Here is a 26293-nt window from a genome sequence, read left to right as displayed (position 1 = left end):
CATCGGAAATAGTGAAAGTGTATGGACAGATTTTTGTGCATTCAGGCAAATTACAAGAAACGGAAGAGAAATTGGAAATCCTAAAGGGTCTACAAGGGAATGACTCCAAGAGTACAAAACAGGAAGAAAGCAGATCAGGAGAAGAAAAGGTGCAGTGGGAGATGCTGATGGTCGGGTTGTTCTCCCTTTTTGATGAGTTCCTTACTTTCTTGTGCTTCTGAGATGTTGGTGTGCTAAGCTGACGCAAACTTTGCCGCGTGTTAACCTTCATTTTACAGATGTTCTCCACATCAGTCAACGTTTCATATGAGCATGTGCGCCGACGTGTTTCGGGCGAATTGTTCTTCCTCTCCAGGTCAAGCGCCACCTCTCTGATGCCCTGAAGAGACACGGTCCAACCGTAGAGGTCTGAGATGGGTCTGGGTGCAGCTTTACCCTGCTCTCTGGACTTCACCCGAAGCACACATGCACTTCCTTGTTGTCTTCTCTCTTCTGACTGGATGGCTGGCTCAGTACTGTGCTCTACATGCTTTGAGTGCAAATTTAGGTGGTTATTGTACAGTACATGTACATGTCTTTTGATGGATGTCATATGTTAACGTTTGGTAACCATTAGCGAGATATTTACACTATACTACACTTTTTTATACTTTTCCAGTTAAGACATCATTAAACTGTTAAAAAATATCTCTAATGTGTGTATTTTGTATGCACTGGCAGATGAATGGATTTCTGTTCAAATGTTTGGGGTCAGTAATATTTTTAGTAAAGAAATTATTTATTTTATTCAGCAAAGATGCATTAATCATTAAGTTACATTAAAAATTTTAAATGTTGCTATTTCTATTTTATATAAATGTGTTGTTTTCCTCTTTTTTTCTCCCAGAAAAAAAAAATGTATCACCGTTTCCACAAAAATATGAAGCAGCACAACTGTTTTCAACACTGATAATAATAAGAAATGTTCCTTGAGCACCAAATCAGTATATTAGAATGATTACTGAAGGCTCATGTGACACTGAAGGTGGAGCTTTGCCATCACAGTAATAAATTACATTTTAAAATATCTTAAAATACAAAAGTGTTAAATTGTAATTTTAAACTGTAATGATATTTACTTATTATGATTATATGATTTTACTGCTTTAACTGTATTTTAAATTAAATAAATGCAGTCTTTGAAAACATAAGATATTTTTTTCAAAAAAATGGTAATGGTTTCTTTCAAAAAAATCTTACTGACCCAAAAATATTATCAATGCACAATGCTCTTACATTCAAAAAACAATCTATGAAAACAAACTTTAGAATATTTTACAGCTTCATGTGAAAAAAAAAAAGTCTGAAAAAAAAAACCTTTGCAGTGTAAGCCACACTTTTTGAAAGGGTTCACTACATTATTGTGCCATGGATATATAGACAATGTGATGTTAGCCACTAGATGGCACTATTTTTGAGAAGTGCACATATTTCTCTGAAAGCTCTTTAGTATTGTGACTTAAACATGTTACAACCGTTGTAATATCCTGACTGAGTCCAACTCAGCAAGAGAATGCAGGAATGTATTTTGAAAAATGCACCATAACTATCCACGTTTGCTTTCACATATGAAGAGTCTTGGGAAAAATTTTAACTGAAGTAGAATTACTAAACAGCAACGCTAAATATAGAAAGTGAGCAAATCACATAGCAATCCTGTTCAAAATGTTCAAAGGACACATCTAAGCTCTCCTAACATCATAAACTTCATAATTGCCTTTGTCTCACCTCTGGTTTGTTGATCAGGGATGCTGAATTCAGGCTATTTTGAGACTGGCTGTCTGAACTGCTGTCCTCTAGTAAGCACTCAGAATCAAAAGAGTGGGCTGTAGTGAGTTGTGCTGTCCTTGGCTTCAGAGACGTCGGTCTCAGAGGTGGATCGGAGAGACCGTCAGTGCTCACTCCCTGACCGAGCGAGCAGAGAGAAGATGCAACGGATCTCGAGGGGTAACGGAAGCTCCTCTGGTGTGTCCAACCCAGACCAGGACTGTGAGGTTTGGGGCTCATGGGCCTCGTCGGAGTATCAGTGGTCTCAAAACAGCTTAATGATCTGGTCCAGGTAGGTGATATCTGGTTTGCGAGCGCAAAAACAGTGGGGTGTACAGGTGATTGTGACCTTTCCTCAACATTGGCCTCAAAGCCATCTACTGAGACCTCAGAATCTGAGTAAGGGGCACAAGGCAGCTCACCACCTTCCAGACATTTACTATCATCAGACTGAGGTCCAGATTTCAAACTCTGTGAATCAGAATGGCACTGGTTCATCAAACTCTTTTGAGAAGCTAGTGAGCTGTTAAGTCTGGACCTGTTCTGATGAGCACAGAAGGCACAATCGATATGGCTCTGATGTATGGACTTGTCACAGGTCGTCCCAGGAACCGATAGAGTTCTTTTGTAAAGTTCTGCTTCCTTAGAGCGTTTCATCTTCCTCCAGGACTGCTTGGTTTTTACCTCCTCGTTCTCGGACTGTGAAATCTGCTCCTGGTTGTCCCTCTCAGGATATCTGGACTCAAACAGGCTAGACAGAGACTTGTGAGCTATTGCGAGCTTCATGCGTAAGTTTAAGTTGTCGGTACTTTTGCTTCTCTTTTGTTGCAGTCCCTCTGTCATTGGGGAAGCTCTGCATTTCAGTACGTCTCCATCTTTGTGCTGTTGCTGCTGCTGATACAAATTTTGACATTGCACATATTGCTCTCTATTGTGCAAGTTCAAAGAAAAAGCTTCTTCAAAAATATCATCATTGGAGTGGTCAACAAATTTTGAAATGTCTGTAAGATGATCTGTACTATGAGAAATAGGGGTATTGTACAGTGAAGGGTTGGATTTGTTACGTGTGAGAGACCTATTGTACTTCACCTCATTCCGTTCATCTCCATCCTCGTTGGAGTCCTTAATTTCTGGATCAACCTTGTTATTGCCTTTGTGTTCCCATTTGATCTTGCGGAATGAGGGGATTCTAGAAAAAACTGAAAACACAGAGCCCTTCCCTGATTGGGTTCTCTTATTTCTTGCAGAACCATGAAGACTAGATGATGACTGAGTGCTGTCCTCCATCTCTTCGCTGTTGGTACTGGAGTCAAGGTCTTGTGACACAAAACTGGAAACACTATAACCATCACTGCTATCAAATCCATTTGATAAAGAGTTCATTGTTTCTCCAGCATCTGGTTCATTCATGACAGTGGCTACACTGGCTTTTGTCCACATGGCAGAAACGTCCACATGTGGGCGGGTTGTGACGTCATCACAAGAGCTCCATTCCTCACTGAATCCAACTTCTGATAATGGACTTCCTCTCTGTTGCTCCAGTCCGTTTTTAGTCACAAATGAGCTTTCTGGAGAACGGTCCAACTCCAAAATGGCCTCTAAATTAGTGATGGGTAAAATACGGCAACATGTAACAAATGTGTCCTCGATCTCCGAGTTGTGCAGTTGCAAAGATTGCTTACAAAGAGGATCAGAAGTTTCACATATTGAATCAGTGCTTTCAGGAGAGTTTGCCATAAAAGCTTCAAGCTTTCTCTCCATGTTTTCTAATGCATAAGTATCATCGACCTTAAGAGAGCCACCAACCAGTGGTAATATGCTTTTCTCTTGGACGAGCTCTGGATGTTTGTGTGCAAGCAAATGGCCAATATGCGAAAATTCACAGTTTGTAGAGTCTGCATTAACCTCTCCATGTGTGCTGTAATGGTCATCTGTGTGTGTGTGACTCAAGGTTTGCAACACTGCAGTTCTGCTTTGACTGATGCCGTCTGTGCCCTTGAGCTGAAATCCTCCTGATGTCTGCTCTCCCTCCAGTGCAGACGAGTGCAGCTGGCAATCCTTTCCACCAGAGCAATCACAGAGCTGCTTTAATATATAATTTCTATAGCTGCTACACTCATTAAATTCAGAGGGTTTAGCAACATTATCTTCGCCATTCATTGCCATCCTCATTTCAGGTGCTTTAAAGGGAGTGGCCTGACTAGCAGGGGCGCTATAAGAGTCACTGTCTTTGCAATCACCACCTTTTGAAACTAAAGATCCAGCATTGCTGGTAACCCTGCTGTATTTTTGCAAAGAATTGGGCAAAGAGATCTGTTCACCTGAGGCACACTCTTCTAAAGTAATGGCTTTAATATTATTATTTGTGTCTGAGCTGTATTCATTGTTTCTACTGTTCAGCTGGAAATAATCAAAAGGAGATTGAGCATTTGTGAAAGGATCAGTACATGCACTAGACCAAACATCAACATCCGGCTCAATTGTTTCAATTGACTCATTTTGCCTTGCTTGTTTGTCAGACAGGGTGTCAAGTCGGCGAAATTGTTTGGAGGTCTCTGTATATTCTATAAAGCAATGTGCTACTTGTTTGCAGTTCATATGAAGGCCATCACTGAGCTCAAAGCAATCATCTGTGGGGCTGACTTGAGATTTGTCATACGAAATCTCAAACAGACCAGCCAGAGATTCGACAGGACTGTCTACAGGACACCCATCGGCTTCAGCTGTCTTCATGTCAGGACATGTAACACTCAATGACTTGGGCCTAGTGTATTCGATGCATCCCGAACTATCAGAGTAAATTACTGACTGCTCTATTGAGGGAAGTATTGTACATTCTTTCTGGTACCCTTTAATAATGTGATGTGTTTTGCTATCCTTCTGTGTTCCTTCTAAAACGTCACCATCATCGGTATCAAAAGTTTTAGTGTTAACATAAACTTGTGCTTCAGTGAATTCACCCTGTGTGTTACAATTAATTCTACTATTAGGGCACTGATGGGTTTCATAAATATCAGCCTCAGGCTCATGTTCCCCTGAATAAGTTTGCCCACTGTCCTCTAAACAATGACTGTCCATGTGATAACTACTAATTGAGTAATCCTTTTTTTTAGTGTGCATTTGTAATACTGGGGCATTTTGGTAACCATAATGAGGTCTGGCCTGCAGATCTGACTGTTCTGAGGTCCATTCATTGATCACACGCTGATGCAATGAGTCTGACACTCCAGCAGAAGTTGAGAAATTTGAGAAAGCTCTCTCAGCTGCAAGACACTCACATTCAGAAACAACAGGTGGGGTGTCATTTAAGTCCTGTTTTTTAAAATTTAGACTGTTATTCTTTTCGAAGTTCAAATCGAGTTCTTTGTCAGTATCCTTTGATGAAAGCCTTCCAGAAGGTTTCAAGGATGGATTGACTTCACAATCCATGCAAACATCCACGCAGTCCTGTTTTAATTGTCCCTTTTCATAAAAAGCCACTGTGTTTGAAATAAAATCAGAGTCTGACTCGGTCACAGTCCACTGGGTGTTCGTAGAATTTGCCTTAATGAAATCAATTTGTGGTTGTGTGTCTTCTACTGAGGACTGTGATTGGCTGTGTTCCATTGAAGTTTGTGATTGGCTGTGCTCAATGAAGTTCTGTGACTGGTTTTGTTCAGCTAAATCCTGTGATTTCCTGTGATGTACAGAATCCTGTGATTGGCTACATTCTACTGAATTCTGTAATTGCCTGTGTTCTGTTGAAATATGTGGTTGACTGTGTTCTACTGAGTCCTGTGATTGTGTGAGTTCTACTGAATCTTGTGATTGGCTGCATTCTACAAAATTATTTGATTGGCTATGTTCTACTGGGTCCTGTGATTGGCTGTGTTTGATAAAATTTTGGGATGGCATATCTTCTACTAAGCTCTGTGACTGGCTGTGTTCTACTGAGTCCTGTGACTGGCTGTGTTCTACTGAATTCTGTAATTGACTGCATTCTACGGAACCCTGCAATTGGGTGTGTTCTACTGGGGTCTGTGATTGGCTGCATTCTACAGAATGCTGAGACTGGCTGTGTTCTATTGAGTCTTGTGATTGCCTGTGTTCTACTGAATTCTGTGATTGGCTGCATTCTACAAAATCCTGTGATTGGGTGTGTTCTACTGGGGTCTGTGACAGACTATGTTCTACTGGGTCCTGTGATTGGCTGTGTTTGATGAAATTGTGGGATGGCATATCTTCTACTGAGCTCTGTGACTGGCTGTGTTCTACTGAGTCCTGTGACTGGATGTGTTCTACTGAATTCTGTAATTGACTGCATTCTACGGAACCCTGCAATTGGGTGTGTTCTACTGGGGTCTGTGACAGACTATTTTCTACTGGGTCCTGTGATTGGCTGTGTTCTACTGAATTCTGTGATTGACTGCATTCTACAGAATGCTGAGACTGGCTGTGTTCTATTGAGTCTTGTGATTGCCTGTGTTCTACTGAATTCTGTGATTGGCTGCATTCTACAAAATCCTGTGATTGGGTGTGTTCTACTGGGGTCTGTGACAGACTATGTTCTAATGGGTCCTGTGATTGGCTACATTCTACAGAATGCTTTGACAGGCTGTGTTCTACTGAATTCTGTAACTGACTGCATTCTACGGAATCTTGTAATTGGGTGTGTTCTACTTGGGCCTGTGACAGACTATGTTCTACTGGGTCCTGTGATTGGCTGTGTTCTACTGAATTCTGTGATTGGCTGCATTCTACAGAATGCTGAGACTGGCTGTGTTCTATTGAGTCTTGTGATTGCCTGTGTTCTACTGAATTCTGTGATTGGCTGCATTCTACAAAATCCTGTGATTGGGTGTGTTCTACTGGGGTCTGTGACAGACTATGTTCTAATGGGTCCTGTGATTGGCTACATTCTACAGAATGCTGTGACAGGGTGTGTTCTACTGAATTCTGTAACTGACTGCATTCTGCAGAATCCTGTGATTGGGTGTGTTCTACTTGGGTCTGTGACAGACTATGTTCTACTGGGTCCTGTGATTGGCTGTGTTCTACTGAATTCTGTGATTGGCTGCATTCTACAGAATCCTGTGACTGACTGTGTTCTACAGAATCCGGTGATTGGCTGTGTTCTACTGAGTCCTGTGATCGGCTGTGTTCTACTGAGTCCTGTGATCGGCTGTGTTCTACTGAGTCCTGTGATCGGCTGTGTTCTACTGAGTCCTGTGATCGGCTGTGTTCTACTGAGTCCTGTGATCGGCTGTGTTCTACTGAGTCTACTGAATTCTGTGATTGGCTGCATTCTACAGAATCCTGTGACTGACTGTGTTCTACAGAATCCGGTGATTGGCTGTGTTCTACTGAGTCCTGTGATCGGCTGTGTTCTACTGAGTCCTGTGATCGGCTGTGTTCAACAAAATCTTGTGATGGCCTGTCTTCTGTTAAGGCCTGTGATTGGCTGTGTTCTGCTGAGTCTTGTAATTTGCTGTGTTCTGCTGAGTTATGTGATTGGCTGCATTCTACAGAATCCTGTGATTGGTTATGTTCTGCTGAGGCCTGTGATTTGCTGTGCTCTACTGAAGACTGTGATTGGCTGTGCTCTACTGAGGGCTGTGAATGGCTGTGTTTTGTTGACTCCTCGACCTTCTGTTCAATAGGCTTCTCAACTGATACAGACTCATATACAAAAAGATGACGTGATACAGATAAACTGATCTTATTTTCATCAACACCCAACTCATGACATTCAGCATCTTTACTATTCGCAACAGATGCATTAGAAATCAACTGTATTTCAGTGTTACTACTGTCAATATCATTTTGCTGTAACTGTTTCTCACTTGAGGTTATGAACTGTATTTGCGGCTCATTGTGTCCTGACTGAGTGTTCGTGATATTTTTGTTAATTTGATCCCATTTTGATTTTCCCTCAAAGGTGTCAGCAAACTGAAACTTGGCTCCATCACTGTCTGTTAAGGTCAATAATGAGTCATTAGCACATGGCTCAGTGAGTGTTTGCGGTTCCACAGAGTTCTCTAATGCCAGTAGAGGTGCTACTACATAGGATTGGCCATTCCTTGAAGAAGAATCAACTTCAGGTTCCGCTGGAGAATTGTTGAAAACCTCCTCACATTCCAGAGCACCCTTAGCTTGAGACATTCCAGTGCCATCAACTCCCATGTGCATCACCCCCATATTTCCAGTCTGTATTTGCAATTGCTCTCTATCCACTGTTCTACAGAGACTGTCAGCATGATTGACAGAATGATGCTGTTTTGTTGAAGAGGGATTTCTCCCTCTAACCAAAGGTGACGGTTTGACAAATGGAGAGTGTGTGTCCAGATGACCCATAGAGCAAGATCCAACCTCATAGCTGAGCGGTGTCCTGCAGCAGTCCTTAGTTTCATGACTCGATTCAGAGAAAGTGTCACTGGGCCATGAGTGTGTGTCAAAATATTCCTCTTTTGTGTCCTGTGCTGCTTCAGGAACCGGCTCACACCATTCCTGATGGTCCTGTTGCTCTCCTTGCTCCTCCTGCTGAGACTCCCCATCATCCAGACAAGCTGCCTCACTCCCAGAGTCCTCTAAAGCTGGGGCCTAGGAGGACAAAGAGAATGTGTGAGTTATTTTGCTGTTCTTAACAAAGGGGACTTTATTTTTCTCAAAGTAAACAGTTTATAAGTGACATCAGTGAGGCGATTCAAAATAAGAATTGAACAATTTGTTGAGTCTTTTTTTTTTGGCTGCAATCAATTTAACTCTAAAGAGGAACACATGTTTGTGAAGTTACCAACAGAGGTATGATAATCATTCAATTACTCTTAAATTCTTTCCCCTCACAACTGGAACTAATGTGTCACTCAACCAGTCCTGATTTATGCAGCTAAATCAAAGCTCTTTAGGAAGCATCTGATCCATTAGCTCATTTGTTCAAGGAATTGTTTCCCATAAACAAAATTGTACATGATGATGAACAGATGCAGACGTAATGAACACACAAGAGCATAACAGATTGTATGAGTCATTAACATCATATTAGCACAAACAACAGGGGAACAAAAAAATGACAACTGACGAAAAAGGCTAATAAAAAGTAATTGACAGCAATACAACAGATTGCATATACTATAAGTAACACCATATATCACAGTCAATGGAGAAAAATGCATTTGTAGCCAGATAGTGTGGTTACAAAAATCTACCTGTAGGGACTAACTCATAACTAGACCATACTTAACAGGAAAAAACCTGACCCCATGAGCTCCACTCATAGTCAGTAGGCTGTGGAAAGGGATGGGAACCTGCACCAGAGCAGACATTTGCGCTGTCATCCAGCTTAGGTCAAACATACAAACAATCCCCTAAGTAGACCACCAGCCAACATGCTGTTCACAACGCACTGTTTTTTTCCAGCACATTCCACAACCCCTTCTTATCAGCCTCATAACCCACTGGTCTGTATACCAGTAACTAACCATGTCTCCAATCTAGTGAGCTCAAACGATTGTAAAAGTAGACAACAAACTAAGTCAGTCTGCTAACGAAAAAGATGAGAGCCCCTGTCGTACCCTGCTTGTACTTAATAATTGAGGGGTCATCGGGCACAGCATATCTCTAGGTAATCCAGACAGGTCAAGCTACTCCAAACCCTTCAGGTTAAATTAGGGAAGACATTAAGAAGAATGGCTTTAAGTACAGCAGGTAACGAAGAGTGCCAAATACTGCACAGTCTTTGTCAATGTAAACAATGCATGAATCTTATGCTTGACTGACAGACAGACAGACATAGATAGATAGATAGATACATAGATAGATAGATAGATAGATAGATAGATAGATAGATCACAGATTAAATAGCATTATGCATGAAAGAAAAAGGATTATAATAAACATTTTATATATACATGCACACACATACAGAATACAACTAATTTTATAGATTTATAAATATATATATATATATTTCTTTCATGCGTGATGCTGTTTTCTCATTTTAGAGATGTAAACAAACTCCCTAATGTTCAATATCCTATTAACTAAACCTACGTTTTACTTGTTTAACAGTGTTTATCAGTTTATCAGTGTCAAAACTATGACAGAGCACATAGTGATACAACATAAGCCAAGAGTGAAACCTGTCCGCATTGGCCTCAGCCAACAACACGTCATCTGACCCCATACAGGAACAAGAGCTTGTTTTGCCAAACTGATTACAGTTGACTTCTCTAAATGGCTTAACATCTTAACACTATATCATAGGCTGGGCAGGAGAATGGGAGGATTGGGTTTGTGTTAAAGTGTGAATATACAATATACATGGTATGCGTATAAGATAAAAATGGATAGACAAAAAAAGCACACGTGATTGTGCACACAGGACTGCTACTGACCCTTAAAGCCACTTGACACGCTACATGATGACATGCCTGATAAATATTCATATATTTATTCACAAGATATTCACAGTCCTTCAGCTTGGTTCATATTTTATTTTCACTGAAAAAGTTTGTCACTCATTAACAACAAGCCATCTTAAATATACAGGGTTAATAGAGGACCTTTGGGACATTTGTTTCCCCAATCATCTATATATAGTAACTTCATGTCAAAAAAGTTGTCGACTCCATGTACATCCATGAAAACTACAGGTTCATTTTACATGAAAAATTAGATGTTTCTTATAGCCTTCCTGCTATGTAATTCCCATTATAAGTACATCAGACATAATTCTTCAGCAAACAACAGTGCAAACAACTCTATAAAAAGATATTATGAATAACTAATAACAAGTAAAAAATAATTAAAAATGCAATCAAAGTCTCAGTATTTTGCTGCTAACCTGTCGTAATAATAATGAGGTATACACTCTCAGTCATTTAATAATATCCGTATCATCACTTGTGTGGCAGAACAGATTGTTCTGATCTTAAGTCCCCACAATGTAGTATCTTAAAGTCACTGGAACATTATAAAAGAGAGAGAGAGAGAGAGCGCTCACTAATGAGATGCACTGAGAATACACTGTGAGCTCAGAGTGCTTTTGCTTACATCATTCCTCATGGGTGCAGGATCACTGCACAGTCCAGACTGAGCGTCTGCTTCCTCTAACCCTAAAGACACGCAAATGTAGCATCAACATACTGTATGCTTCTGCACATGCAGTGTGTTGAGGTCATGTGACAGTGTAACAAGTAGCATGCTTTATATACTGTTGTTTATTGCCTGATGTTGTAACATGATTTAATAATTAGATTCAGGGGGGAAAATAGCCAAAGTTTTGGAAGCAACATTCTCTGTCTTCCACATCACATTGTTTTATTTATGCATCTATTCATGTATGCATTGTGGATTAGAATACAAAAATAAGAACAACAGCCAAGTCATTGAGATGAATAGGATTGCTAACAATATCTTTCTCCAGGCATTATAAACCTCCTTAGTTTAGATTTATGAGGATTTATGATACAGGAGTAGTGGTTTGGTTTCAGGGGAGGGTGATTTTAAAGTCAGGAGGTGATTGAGATTCTGGAGGAGGTTCAGGGATGCATCGCATCGCTCTGGCACAGTGAAGTGCTGCAATCACAGGATCCTGCTGCTCTCCCAACATGAGCATGAGCTTATCCCATCGAGGAGGCCAACCACAGAGAGGGAAACACACACAAACAGATCTGCATACATGCAAGGATGACGTGTCAGGAGATTGTGGGTAAGTTGCTCCGCATGAGGGCTGCTCTTATTTCCAAACATAGTGGTGAGGAGCACAGAAAGCAAATTTAACACAGTGAAGGTCATATACCATCAAATCCAAGATGTGCAGTAATATCCTGAAATATGTGAGACTTTATATATAATGATGAGGTCATCAAAGACCATATCTTCTACCAGCTTTCTCATCAGATGAGAATTTGACCTGTGGATTTGAAGTAATAGTAAAATAGTAAGATGTCTTTGCAGAAATGTTTGCTTTAGATATAATTTCACCTGAAATGCATCTGAATAAAACCCAGTGGATATATTTTTAGATATATTTTAGAGCTTTAGCTTTCCAAGTATAGTGGAGCCTTCATGTGCACTGCTGTGCATAGTAAGTGGATGTGGTGATTTAGAGCTGGTGCACACACAACTGTGATCCTCTCTGTGCCAACTAAATCAGCTGAATTTAGAATTTAAAACCACTAAATCATTCCAACACTTCATCATTTCCGTCGGGTTCATTCGAAGATTCTCTTCCAGCTAACTTTAAGGTCATGTGCTCACTTTGGAATACCCCATTTGAGCCATTACATCTGCACCAAAGGTCCATTTCTCATTTAGCTTTGAAGTGCAGGATCTGCAGGTATGAGGCTCCTTCTTTCATGCCAAAGTATTATAAACATGACCGGCACTCAATTTTGTATTATTTTTTAATTGCACTAGAAGTCTAGATCAGTTATTCACTGTAGAGTATCTGAGGCTTTTCAACTGCACATTTACGCCAGGTTCTACTCCAGTCATTGGTAAGGGTGTAATTCAGCGTGACATGCCTCATCTACTGAATAAGTGTCCTCCAGAAGCAGCATGCAACACACAGGCTCCATAAATCAGATCAGTGTCATGCACATCACACTTGCATACGGAGCATGCGGTAAATTGTCAGAAGATGTGCACACTGTCTGACAGACAGTGAAGGTCAATGCTTACTGTTGAGATGAATCTAATTCAGAGATTGCAGTGACAACAAAGAAACAGAGACATAAGGAATATTGTGTTTGTTAGATTTCAGTTCAGGCATTTTCAACTCTGCTTGCATTTTGACAATCATAAAACATGTTAAAATTACTTTTTGATGATTAGGCTATATTTGCATGGCAGTTAATACATCTCAATTTACATGGATTTGATCATGTGATTTACACCCTGTGCCTTTCACCTGATTTACCTTAAGTCAGACTTTTCTCACAGGAGTCTAATAGCAGAACATATTCTCCCAGTCTGTTTGCTTTCCAAATCTGATTATCATATTATCTAAAATCCCTCATGATGCACTGAAGCACAAGAGGTTAAATACACCCTCATCCCTGCAATTTCTCTAAACTATTAGGGATCCCAGATAAAGGGCACTGCATGTTGAATCAGCAGACCAAATAACAAGTACTTTCTTGTTCCTAATGAGGAGGTGATGAGCAGCTTATGCAATGCTCCCCTGCTGAGAGACAGAACTTAAAGCCTTGCTCTGATAACTCTCAAAGAGACACAGAAAAATGCACAGGGAAAAGACCTTTGCCCTATAAACTCATACAACGGCTCCCTGATCCCTATTTTCCATTCTAATATGCAGAAGCTTGTTTACCAAACAGAATGACATATACTTTATCAGTGGTTACATAATCTAAACAGACACAATCGCCAAAACACAAGGGAGCTGTTTTCCCCAAAACAGGTTCACAGGGCAGGGACATAACACACAACAACACATCCACTGAACCATAGCTAAATACTAAATAATATATGTAAAACAAAACAAAAAGCATTTATTTCTTTATCCCTACATGGTACATATTACCTTAATGGTACGTATTAGTACTTTAAAAAAGCACATTAGTACCGAATGTGTACACTTAAGCCCCAGTGACAGTTTGTACCTTTTTTTCTGATAGTGTATCTATAATCTATGAACTATGATCTCAAGAACCACTTAAAAGGATTCCCCACAATACTTGTTTTAACTAGCATCCAATTACTACTGCATGTTGTCAACTCCGACAAAGATCTAGAGATAATGTTTAAAATGATTACAGAGCTCTTATGGCCAAAAGTCATAATATATGAGGACAATCTATTAAGAAAAGTATAGGCTGGGGTTTAAGTTGGGGGGGCTACAACACCTCTACTTCACACTGGGTAGCTTGTAGCCTCTTGGAGTTGGTTTACATTCTTGTCCTGCTATTGCTCTCATTCTCTGTGTCTGAATGGTCTGGTCTTTTCTCTACTCTGGGGAAATTGAAAATCTGCCCACATCTATTATAAACGGTTTTGTTTTTTTTCTGAGTGAGACTTCAGGAAGATGCTGAAAATGACTCATTGTGAGACATTTTAACAGTATTAGGGCTTTACATAACAAAAAATGTTTAGCTGAGACCTTCACTTGCATGTTCACTATCAGTTCTTGCTGTCATGTTATGCTACTCTAAATGAGATTGTTTGGAAAGGTCATATAAAAGCTGAAAGCTACTGAAAAAAAAATACTTAAAATCATTTGGTATGTCGTTTGCTTGCATTTACAGACATCTTGTACTAGCTACATCTGAGCTTCCTCATGTGTCACATGCCACAAGACTTCAATTTCACTAAATGTTTTGCTTAATGAAGCATATAAATCTCTCACTGCTCTCTTGTTTTTTTTCTTCAATTAATTTGCCCGTCTATTTCCCTGTCTGGCCAAGTGTAATAGAAGCTGATGTATTGAATAACTGAGTGTGGTATGTAATCGGCATTCTCAACCCTGTATGTCACAGGGATCGGGGGCCTAGAGCATCAACACATGCACATGCACACACACACACAGCTATCAGTCCCAAACAACCACACCCATACTTTTACTCACGTCTAGCTCTGACATGCCAATGCACTGTGATCTAAAGAGAAACCGGATAATCAAACTGCCCCAGGAAAACACAGATGGGAAAAACAACTCCCATTCATGTGCAATCTGATCGTTGATATTCCTGACGGGATAGCAGATTGGGACGGATCCTCTGTAACATTACTCTTCGCTTGAGAGCGGTATTGTTTGGGAAAAGTGCTGTTTCACGGCTTTCATTTCAGCTGGGGGTACAGAGATGTACAGTAAAAGGCCAAATGTCAAGGCAGTTTATGTTCATAGCATGCAGTTTGACAACTGATTGATTAAGCTGATGACTGCTTATGTCAACAAAATTATGGCTGAAATGATAAGGAAGCGGTTATGCTGACTGAGCTCATGCATAAACTGCCTACATTCCCATGCCAAAAAGGCAGAATATGAATTAAAAATAATCTCTTTCAGAGAGAGCCGGGCTGTGGGGATGCATTTATTCACAACCATAATCTGACTGATGCTGTGCATGACATATTCCAATTCGACAATGCCCCTCAATGAGAGGTTCTTACAGCACAGAGGAGGCTGCTGGAAGAGCTGAGTAAAACACAAGGCACTGCGCTTAAACTGAGCTGCAACTGCAGAGCTGCTTCAGGACGCTCATTATTCATCTGTATTCAACATCCCATAAAAACAGCTTAGTCTGCTTTCCTACCAGTTTAAGAAGTAGGGGACATGATGTACAGTGGCTCTGTCACGAATCCTGTCCATGGGCTTCCGTTCATTCACCGCCAGAGGTCACCCTTTCCATTACATTGACTCTTGCGCAACACAAACTGTTGCATAGCACCCCGGACTACATATCCCATCATTCATTGATTACACACTGCACTGATTGCACTGATTGCACACAGTTGTTTCATATCACTCCCTCACTATATAACACCCACTCAAACAACCATTCTCCGCTGAGTATTGTTTAGCCTGTACCCCGTTCCGAGTCTCTGTGTTTCCTTGTTTTGCCTTGCCTTGCCTGTTCTCTCAGTTTCTGATCTTTGCCTGTTTTCCTGGATTTTTCCCTCTCGTCTCGCCCCTGTGATTCTGTCTGCCGATCAGTGACCTGCGCCAGCCCTAGGACTATTCTTGTGTTTTGCCCGCCATATACCTGTTTGCCATTGATCGACCCTGCCTGTGTTTGACCACTTCTCTTGTTAAATTAAGCTTGCACATGGATCCACACCCCTCTCGTCTTGTCAGCCCCGTGACAGGCTCCAGGAAATATTTAAACACTTCAAGGGATAGTTCACCCAAAAATTAAATGATGATTATGTCATCTTTCCTTCACCGTCATTTCACGACAAACCTGTATGATATTCTTTCTTCTGCAAAACATTATTGAAATATTATTGAAATATTTTGAAAAATGTTGGCAACCAAACAGTTTTGGTTACAATTTGACTTCTATTGTATGAAGAAAAAAATACTCAAAATATCTATTGTGTTTAGCAGAAGAAAGATAGCCAAACAGATACAATTTTGACAGAATTTTCATTTTTGAATGGACTATCCCTTTAAATCACAATTAAGATAAAATGGGAATTATGATGTGAACAAAAAGAAAAAAAGTAAATATCACTTGCAAACAGAATATTGCCAATATTGTCATTTAATTATTTATTTGATTATCTGTGTTTATTTAATTATTTATTTATTCCTAAATTCAAACTTGACAATGTTTATTGTGTTTAGTCATTATATAGTAATTATGTGCATTTAGGATACATAAAATGCTAGCTATGAAAGTAAGGAGTCCATCACTGTGTGCAACACAATGCATAAAAAGAAAAAAATATTAATTAATTACAATACATATTTTTTAAGAGATTTGTTGATAAGTCCATGTTTTGTCATTTAAAGTTTAACAAACATCTACAGTATTTGTGAAATACTTTGCTTGACAAGTATATTTCAAGAATTGTAAAACGAATGCAGTGACATTTATACATTTTAAGCCTTCAAATACATTTTGGGGCCACTATGTGGAAAATGTGCTGAAAAACATACATATCATGGCTCATATTTCTAAGATTTTTGCATGCATGAATGTGGATTTAAAAATCGGAACACTGCTAGTGACAAAACTTTCCTGCTCACACTGACTCACTGGAGGCCGATGTCAAAGGGCTTCCACCCTTTGCAGTGACAGTAACTGTAAATTGTTCTCATTCTTATTTAAGTTAAGTTAGACCCTGATCAAGCTGAAAAACGACTTGCCTTGCTGTGCCACTGAAAACCTTTTTTTTTTAAACAGCACCTCCCCAAATCCATGACAACTCTGAAGACGCTGCCAATGCTGCCTCCCAACTGCGCCAGGCCACTCACGCACACTAATACGGCCGTTGGTGAAGCTTCACTGACTCAGTGGGAGAAAGTCCAGGCAGTGATCTAGGTGTCCTTCATTTAATCAAAGACATATGTGATCTCAAGAAACAAGCCCAAGGATACAACCAAACTGACGTTATACAAAGCTTGTCAGACATTTGACACAAAAAAACACACTTTGTTTGATACTAAAAGAATCAAAACAGAACAAACTTAATATAATTAATAAAAGCAAATTTATCAGATACTGACATGCTAATATTATCTGCTATGACACTTTTCATCTAAAACTTCAACATTTTTCACCTAAGCAAATATTTAAAAAATGTTCCTTTGAACTCAACGCTGTCCTCTTTCCAAGAAGGAGCTACAAGATAAACTATTAAGAACAGCTTCAAACGAAAATGACCCGAATGCCATAACTAACCACAATGACAGTGCAATGTTAATCTGTTCCAACAATCCGTAGCTAGGAAAACAAGCTGAAGCACTCTTACCTTAAAGAAGCTTCGTAGGAAGTATATAACACTCAACATTGTGAGTGTGTTGAGGAGGGGACGGCTTCAATCCTCTTTCACTCCCTCTCTAACCCTCTCTCTCTCTCAATCCTCATGTCCTGTTGAGAGTTTCTCCAGCCTGTTCTGGCCGCACGCTTACTTGTTGCTATTTAGGAGCGCTCTAAGACTCATGGCACAGCCAGAGAGAGAGAGAGAGTGAGAGAAAGTCAGTGAGAGACAGAATGAACCTGTCATGTCATGCCAGTGGTTAAAGTTTCCTATAACAATGAGCACTCCTCTGTTCAACTCAGCTATGTAAAAACAACCGTCTTAGCCAGAGAATCATTTAACCATTTCACTTCTGATCCTACAAGCATCTTAAAAGGTTTAATTACGCTGTCTGAGGCCAGTCTGAGGTACAGCATGCGAGTCGGGCTGTGGTGGATTAAAAAGGGTGTTGTGGATGGGAAAGCATTAGGTCATTTTATTTTTTTTATATTGTTAGATGAGTGTCTATGAAATGTCCAGTGTCTGTGCCAATGCTTTAATCTTAAACTTCCCGCCCAGCAACTGTACCTGTGGTGTCTTGGTTTATATAAACACTAGTGTGAAGTAAAACTAAACATCACTTGGCCGTCGCTGCAGTGAGGTCAAGTGGGCACACGCTGTCCAAAGGCCTGGTGTTATCATGTGTTTATGATAGAGCTGGGAAACATATTGTGGGAAGGTTTAACCCATGAGGAGAGGACCTGCAGTGGAAAGTGTTTTTTGTCCTATAGCAGAGGTATACTTCAACCTGAAGTTTGCAACTTCTGTGCAACTAGTGTTCAACCTGAAGCTTGCAACTTCTGTGCAACTAGTGTCACCAAAAACAACTAATGACTGTTTCCATGTTTCTCCGCTCTATGCATATAGTCCTGCCCCAAACTGATGCCATTGGTTGTGCCAGTTTGGTCAAGATCAAACAAACAGAGCGGACCCATTTTATATTAAGTGGCCTTAACAACTTATGTATTTACATTTAAATTAATAATGTAGTACAATGCACTTATTGTGTACATACATGTTTTTACATTGCACTTGTGTTTTTAAAATATCTGCATGTAATTACATCTGTAATTAATTTCTGTAATTATATTTATGATTACACTGTTGACCCATCCCTTACACCTTAACCCACCCTTAAACCTACCCATACCACCAAACCTGTGTCTAACCTTACCCATATCCCACCTCAATAGCAGCAAAAGTGTTTTACAATACAATATGAACACAATAAGTACATTGTACGCAGTGGAAAGTGTTTTTTGTCCTATAGCAGAGGTATACTTCAACCTGAAGTCTGCAACTTCTGTGCAACTAGTGTCACCAAAAACAACTAATGACTGTTTCAATGTTTCTCCGCTCTATACATATAGTCCTGCCCCAAACTGATGCCATTGGTTGTGCCAGTTTGGTCAAGATCAAACAAACAGACTTTATATTAAGTGGCCTTAACAACTTATGTATTTACATTTAAATTAATCATGTAGTACACTGCACTTATTGTGTACATACATGTTTTTACATTGTACTTGTGTTTTTAAAATATCTGCATGTAATTACATCTGTAATTAATTTCTGTAATTATATTTATGATTACACTGTTGACCCATCCCTTACACCTTAACCCACCCTTAAACCTACCCATACCACCAAACCTGTGTCTAACCTTACCCATATCCCACCTCAATAGCAGCAAAAGTGTTTTACAATACAATATGAACACAATAAGTACATTGTACTTGTTTTTTGATGTAAGTACATAGTAGTTAAGGCCAGTTAATATAAAGTGGGACTAACAGAGCAATCCTTTGACTGTGCCACAGACCCACAGTTGCACTTTTTAGGGAAATCAACCTACAAATAGTTGACATATAGTTCGCTACTAAGCTGCCTGTGAGGGGGCATATTATACACTTTGTAGCATTTTATTGATTTTTTCCTACAAAGAAGTAACTTAATGTTTTTTTTCTTGCACCAAAAACTATTTCTCTAAATACTGAATAGCTGTGGTGAAACTGGAATAAAAATGCTTTCCTAGCATTGAAACCCGACCATCAGGTCATTGAATTGAATCAATGTTTGCTGAATAAAAGCATTAATTTCTTTCAAAATAAAACTTTTGAACAGCGTGTAGTTTTTTTTTTCTTTCTTGCCAAAGATATATTAGGTTAGGTATTTAAAGACTCCTATAAATGCATTTTTATATTTAATTAATCAAAGTGTGTTAATAGAACCTACTCGAATTCAAATTATGGAATCAAAATGAATACGTTCCACAAATGGCCAGGATAAACTTAGAGGGGACTTTGTGTTGTGAATGTTAAAGCATCTCTTTGCTACAAAGTAAATTGAGTGGATGAGGAAAGACACATTTTGAGTAATATATGGGAAGGACAGTGATTCCAAAGTACCATATTACTGCAACAAAAGATTTCACATCCAAAGGGGCCAGTTAAAATCATGTCAGTGTAAAAGTAATTTGAAATGACAATAGCATAATGTTGGCAGGTACACTCTTAAAAATAAAGGTGCTTCACGATGCCATAGAAGAACCTTTTTGTCTAATTGGTTCCATAAAGAACCTTTAACATCTGAGGAACCTTTCTGTTTCACAAAAGTTTCTTTGTGGCGAAAGAAGGTTCTTCAGATTATAAAAAGGTAAGAAAGAGATGGTTTTTTAAAGAGTTATATTCTTTAACTAAATGGTTCTTTGTGGAACCAAAAAGGGTTCTTCTATGGCATCGCTTGAAGAACCTTTTGAAGCACCTTTATTTTTAAGAGTTGAATAAAACTACAGTATCAGGATTCTCATTTCACATTATTAATCAAGCTTTGAAATAGTGTAGAAGCTCTTGACAGAGGGCGCCCTCTGCTGTACAAATGTGGAAATAAAACTGAGGGGAATGGAAACTATTATGAGGATTCATCAGACTATCAATTACCAAAAGCAAACAAAAAAGCACTATTTTATCTAAAATCTTAGAAGCTATAGGCATGTCAGCCCATTTTTGCACACCTGCCAGCTATAAAACAGGATGGCAATATATCCAAATGAAGAAAAGAGTGACAAGTATTAAGAGTTATAACCAGACTGTAAAAGATGCAAATTACTGGCTGTTGATCAAATGTTTTTTGTTCTATGGTTAAATAATTTCACACAAAAAAAGCATCAGCTATTGTAACCTAACAAAGAGCGTCTTTTATTCTCTGTTTTGTCTACACTGTTTTGGCTTTGTTCACAGTCTGCTGTGACCACAAATCACCGCCTGCTGCCCACAACAACGGACAATTCAGTCAAACTTTTCAAGCCCGTCCTCTGTGTCTCTGCCTGTAGACTCCGCTGTTCCCTGGGTGACGGCAGCCTCCCTCAGGGCTATTCAGTGTGTCAACTCCCTCTGGGAGGTAGACGGTCGGGGCAGTTGGCGACAGACCGGTAGCTCTAGTGACCGGTACCCCTCTATCTCTCTCCCTCACACTTTTCTCTCTCTAATTTAGTTTGACACTGTTTAGTCGGAGGCCTTTCCTGAATGAGGCCATTGTGAACAATGTGACTGAATGACAGTCACGAAGGAGAGTGTCCGTTTCTTCGATTTCTCGCACTTTAGAAGATGAAGATTTCCACAGCATGAGCGAGACGGCGGGACTCTGTCAAGAAGCTTTGTGTGGGCCAAGGAGAAGCTTATGAAATTCTCATAATGGATATGAACTTTGTCAAGAGGTTTTCGAGAGACAAGGGGGTGGGAAGGCAGTATGCCGGGAATCGACACAAAACGCATTATAATTACAAAAGCAGCTGGAGAGCACTCAGCTACCCAGCAGATCACTCACAGCGGCCTCCCACCACGATTCTGACAACTCAGCACAGCTATAGATACAAAGGCACTCAAGAAAACACACCCACACTGAAATGTACACAGTGGCCCATGCACGTGGTCCCAAACGGAAGCTGTAGTGAAAGGTCAACTTTTATATAAGCAATACAGGCACTGCATTTAACTTCTTCAGGAAATTAGTAGGCTAATGTTTCATTCTTGCAAATTAAGCATATACGGTCCTTTCCATATGTCCCCACTGCCTTCTTTTAAAGTATCAGAGGTACAAATCCAGTGTTGTTTACCTTTTATTCAATATTCAATAAACAATTATCTCAAATAAAATTAATACATAATATATACTGTATAGTATATACAAATAATAAAACATATTTATTTTGTATGTATTATTTTTTAACCAATATTAAAGGCAATATTTCACCCCAAAATGTTGTCATCATTTACTCACTTTCATGTTGTTCCAAACCTGTTTTTCATTTTGGGGTGAACTATCCCTTTAAGTATTCTGGAGTATCTGCTTTTTTATAAATTGTCTTTCGTATTCTTGTTTATTTAATGTTTATTGCTATTGATATTTCCCAAATTTAGGGATAAACGACAATAAAACATACTTTTTTTATCTAGGGAAAGTTATTGATAACACTTCCTTTCACTAAGTTAAATTACAGACACATTTCCAATGTTTTTTTAACTAATCTAATTTACATTTTTATTTTCTAAATTGTCATTATTTTTACTATATTTAAACAACATTGATACAAATTCTGTGAAAGTTGAACACCTCATTTTACTACTCATTTACTGAAAAACAAGTTTAAAGCTTGAAGTCTAGTGCTATTTCATGCATTCTGACTTATTTACACTGTTAAAGAGTTGGATTCTCATGCTAAACACCGTCAAAGTAAAAAATAAAAAAATAAAAAGTTTCGGAAAGTTGGCATCCTTGTATGAAAGAGTATGGCCCTGTATGACGTCATAAAGGGCAAAATTTCTCCCACTTCTCCCGGAAGAGCGCGCACACATCAACCAGAGTGAGAGCAAGAGCACGGCATCAACATGCTTCATTCGTTAGACATAGTTAATTTAAGTGAATCAATTTTTTGTCCCTGTTTTATTTATGTCGACGGCACAGCTTGCAGACGATTGCTACGCAAAAGCTTTGTGTGCTCGTGACTCTTTAGCTCCGCCCACGTCATGCCTCCAGGAGCTTGACTTTTTCAGAGAGAAGCTGTACAGCTGTATCTGTCTTTTATAGATCTGATAAAACTAAAGAATCTTCAGAGATATAAAGGATGCAATACTCTATAGGTACTCACGTTTAAAAGGTTAATTCACCCAAAAATTTAAATTAGCCCATGAATTACTCACCCTCAAGGCATCCTAGGTGTATATGACATTCTTCTTTCAGACGAATCCAGTCAGAGTTATATTAAAAATTGTCTTTGATCTTCCAAGCTGTTTAATGGCAGTCAGCGGGTGTTAAAGTTCATCAGTCCAAAATAAGTGAAATAAAGCACATCCATCCATCCATAATAAAAAAGTGCCTCACACGGCTCCGGGGGGTGAACAAAGGCCTCCTGTAGCGAATTGATGCGTTTTTGTAAGAAAAATAACCATATTTAAAACGTAATCATTTAATCTAGCTTGCGCTCACTTTTGTAAACGGAAGCAGTTCCGGGCGGATGACGTATGAGGTCGGCGCTGCATATGCGCCGCTCAGAAGTGACAAACGCGGAAGCGCAGGGCAGAGATCAAAACAAAACAACAGTCACGAATTAAAAGTACAAAATGAGGATTTGTAAAGAAGAATGTCTGAGGATTTTGATATAAGTGAAGAGGAGACTGGTTTTCCATTGCTAAAGTAAGGAAACTTTGCTTCCTTTGCTCCTGTAAACAAACGTTGGTTTTCACGAGACTCACCGGCGCATGCGCAACGCTGAGCTCCTACGTCATCAGCCCGGAGCTGCTTCCATGTACAACATTAAAGTGATTATTACGCTTTGAATATGGATATTTTTCTTACAAAAACGCATCGATTCGCTACAGGCAGCCTATGTTCACCCCCCGGGGCTGTGTGAGGCACTTTTTATTATGGATGGATGCACTTTATTTCACTTCTTTTGGACTGATGAACTGCAACACTAGATGACTGCCATTAAACAGCTTGGAAGATCAAAGTCAATTTTTAATATAACTCCGATTGGATTCATCTGAAAGAAGGAAGTCATATACGCCTATAGGATGGCTTGAGGGTGAGTAAATAATGGACTAATTTTTATTTTTTGGGTGAACTATCCCTTTAACATGTGAAACTGTGTGTGTTATGTCCCTTTTAAGAGTTTGAGGCCCTATGTTGTACAGTATTGTGGAAAATACCATAAGCCTGACAGAAGCCTATTTTCACAGGTTCATGTTTTAGAACCGATACGTTCTGTAAACTTCATGGACTTCATTTCATAGTATGTCACGGTAGTTACTTGTGAGACAAATTTAAAAAGCATGTGGCATGAACACCTTGGCCTGAGGTGTCCAGGGTCACAAAACCTTAACATGACACACGTTTAACATGACCCTTGTGTGGGTCAATTACATGACGTGACAATTCGTCTGATTGGATCATGTGTTCTCAGTTGGGACGTGCTGTGTTTGTTTTTTTATTTGTTCTAAACAAGCCAGTACCTTTAAAAAAAAAAACATCAAAACAACCTGTTTAGGACTTCCTGTATGCAGGACATTCAGTTATTTAATCATCTAAACTCCACCAAAACAAAATGTCTAGTCTATGTCGTGATGCCATTTCTTTTATCAGCAGCGAATGTTTTCAAATGTTAATGTGAAATTGTATAATTTTTTTCGATAAAATACTTTCTCCTATCTCAGCTCAATGTGCAGAGACGACTATCTGTAAGCCATCTGCAGGCTGCTTTCCCTGAAAAGTGCAAAACTGTTGTTCTGTGGGTGCTATTAAAAATTTAGCTTTGAGTTTTTGAGCATCCCAAACAACCCAACATATCAAACAATGGCATTAATTAAAGGTGGGACTACTTTTTTGAATGACCAATGGCCAAATGGGTGACATCTGTATGAAAACATAATTTTTTATTTGAAAGTCATTATTTTTGCAATTTCATTTTGGTGACACTGGTGGTGCAGGTAAGACACACTAAAATCGCATTGATTAGATCAAAGTCTGGGTAAGCTCACGATGGCCTCATCAGCATACACAGCAATCATTAATTCCACCATTGTCCTTTCACAATCAACAGTCAATATCATTGGCTTTCTAATATAGATGTGTTCCTAATAGACTGGAAAATATGGGCAGTCTGCTTTGCTTTCTCAAGCTACTGTACGCTGGCCTACATCACAAAACTGTATAATTCTGTCCTCTACTTTGAACAGAATTGATGGTTAATCTCGATATAGTTGCATACACTCATACAGACAACAGCAACCTCAACTACATGATCATAATCAAAAAAATATACACAGACACAAACCAGAAAACAGACTTGGAAAGAACAAGAAAAATGAGCTTGGCACTTAGCCACAAATAATAATAATATTGATTTATAAATGTATTTTTGAACAAAAGTGACAAAAGTTTCTATTTCAAATATATGCTGTTCGTTTGATCTTTCTATTCATCAAAGAATCCTGAAAAAAGTTTCCACAAAGTAATAATGATAACAATAAGCAAAGTTTCTTGAGCAGTAAATCAGCATATTAGAATGATTTCTGAAAGATCATGTGACACTGAAGACTGGAGTTATGCTGCTGAAAATTCAGCTTTGCCAAAAGGAATAAATCACATTTTAAAATATATTCAAAGCAAAAATTAAAAAAATACATTTTAAATTGTAATAATATTTCACAGATTTATTACTATTTTTTACAATGTTTTAATCAAATAAATGCAATCTTGGTGAGCATTCGTTGGTGAGACTTCTTTGAAGAACATAAATCTTACATACCTCAACATTCGTATATATATATATATATATATATATATATGTACAAAACATACATATGTAATATTATTAAATCTAAAAATAAACATTTATTTTGTATTTTATTTTAGACTTGTTTGTTTTGTGATAAACAGCAGATGTTACATTAACCTACTTTTTAAATGGCCAAATCAATAAATAAATATTCATGAAATACTGATTTAAGTTTAATATTCTTGAATGACTCCATTCAATAGACATGAAACTAGCACATCTAGGAATTTAACAGTCATAGTACAACAATCAACCAATCAGAGTAAAGTATTCCAGGGAGCCATGTAATATGCAATGACACAGGTGAGGTGAACTCAGACATTATTAATCCAAAGGGAGCTGTCTAGGTGGGGAAAGGTCTAACTGATAGCTCTTGAGCTCTGGATTTGTAGAGTCCATGTTCCTGAGGCGAGGGATGTCATTCAGATTGGACAGACTATAACCCAACCCATGACAACAGAACCTCCCAGGACACGGAGCGTGAGAAAGAAGCAGGAACAATGCAACATGCTGCCCATGGCAACTTAAGCACACACACAATTAAGTTGTTGGTGCATGTTACACGGTGCTGTCCAGGCAACAGCGGCTCGTTGAGATTGTGAGGGTCAAATCAATGGCCTCCTATGGAGTGTTCTTCTCAGAAGAACTTCCATTCCCACCTTTAGAGCACAAACTTTCTTAGATTTAACTGCTTTCACTTATTACTACCAACTGTTGGAGAAAAAAAGGCCAACGGTCTCCAGGGCCTGTCAATCAGAGAGCTTGTGAAATCGCTGAATTTTGAAACAGTGAGGAAAATGGCACAGATGCTAAAGATTAATCATTCACCATAAAACACAGGACGATCAAAACTGAGCTCTCAATCATCAGAGTCAAGGATATATTACATTTGCAGATCTGCCTGGCCTGAACACACCATTACACTTAACTATATATATACTGTATATATTATATATTCAATATTTACAAGGGATGCAAAATACATCAGTACCATAATAGGTATAAGTTGATATTACACATTTTTTATATATTGGTCCATACTGCATACATGTCATTTGATTAACTATTGTGCATGCTCATTTACTCTATTTTTAAATATTGCTAAATTTATATATATATATATATATATATATATATATATATATATATATATATATATATATATATATATATATATATATTCTAATT

General features: G+C 38.8%; 2 protein-coding genes across 2 annotated transcripts in view; both read right to left on the bottom strand.

Moving 5' to 3' along the window:
- The window catches only part of LOC107553266 (rho guanine nucleotide exchange factor 4-like), a 33969-nt gene extending 33249 nt beyond the window's left edge, over window positions 1-720 (bottom strand). The window contains exon 1 of the mRNA XM_016235441.1: window positions 206-720. Within this exon, the coding sequence (XP_016090927.1) occupies window positions 206-592 (387 nt within the window). The 5' untranslated portion in view covers window positions 593-720. The remainder of the gene's footprint in view (window positions 1-205) is intronic.
- Window positions 721-1746: 1026 nt separating this feature from the next.
- LOC107553244 (uncharacterized) overlaps window positions 1747-26293 on the bottom strand; it is a 44671-nt gene continuing 20124 nt past the window's right edge. Inside the window, exons 3-4 of the mRNA XM_016235414.1 lie at window positions 7069-8385; window positions 1747-4206 (exon numbers count right to left, since the gene is read on the bottom strand). Coding sequence (XP_016090900.1) covers window positions 1747-4206; window positions 7069-8385 — 3777 coding nt within the window. The remainder of the gene's footprint in view (window positions 4207-7068; window positions 8386-26293) is intronic.

Source organism: Sinocyclocheilus grahami, unplaced genomic scaffold (genome assembly GCF_001515645.1).
Source record: "Sinocyclocheilus grahami isolate Dianchi unplaced genomic scaffold, SAMN03320097.WGS_v1.1 scaffold467.1, whole genome shotgun sequence".
In the NCBI taxonomy this organism is placed as follows: domain Eukaryota; kingdom Metazoa; phylum Chordata; class Actinopteri; order Cypriniformes; family Cyprinidae; genus Sinocyclocheilus; species Sinocyclocheilus grahami.
Note: the sequence above shows the minus strand (reverse complement) of the source record. Positions and strands in the feature narration are given on the sequence as shown.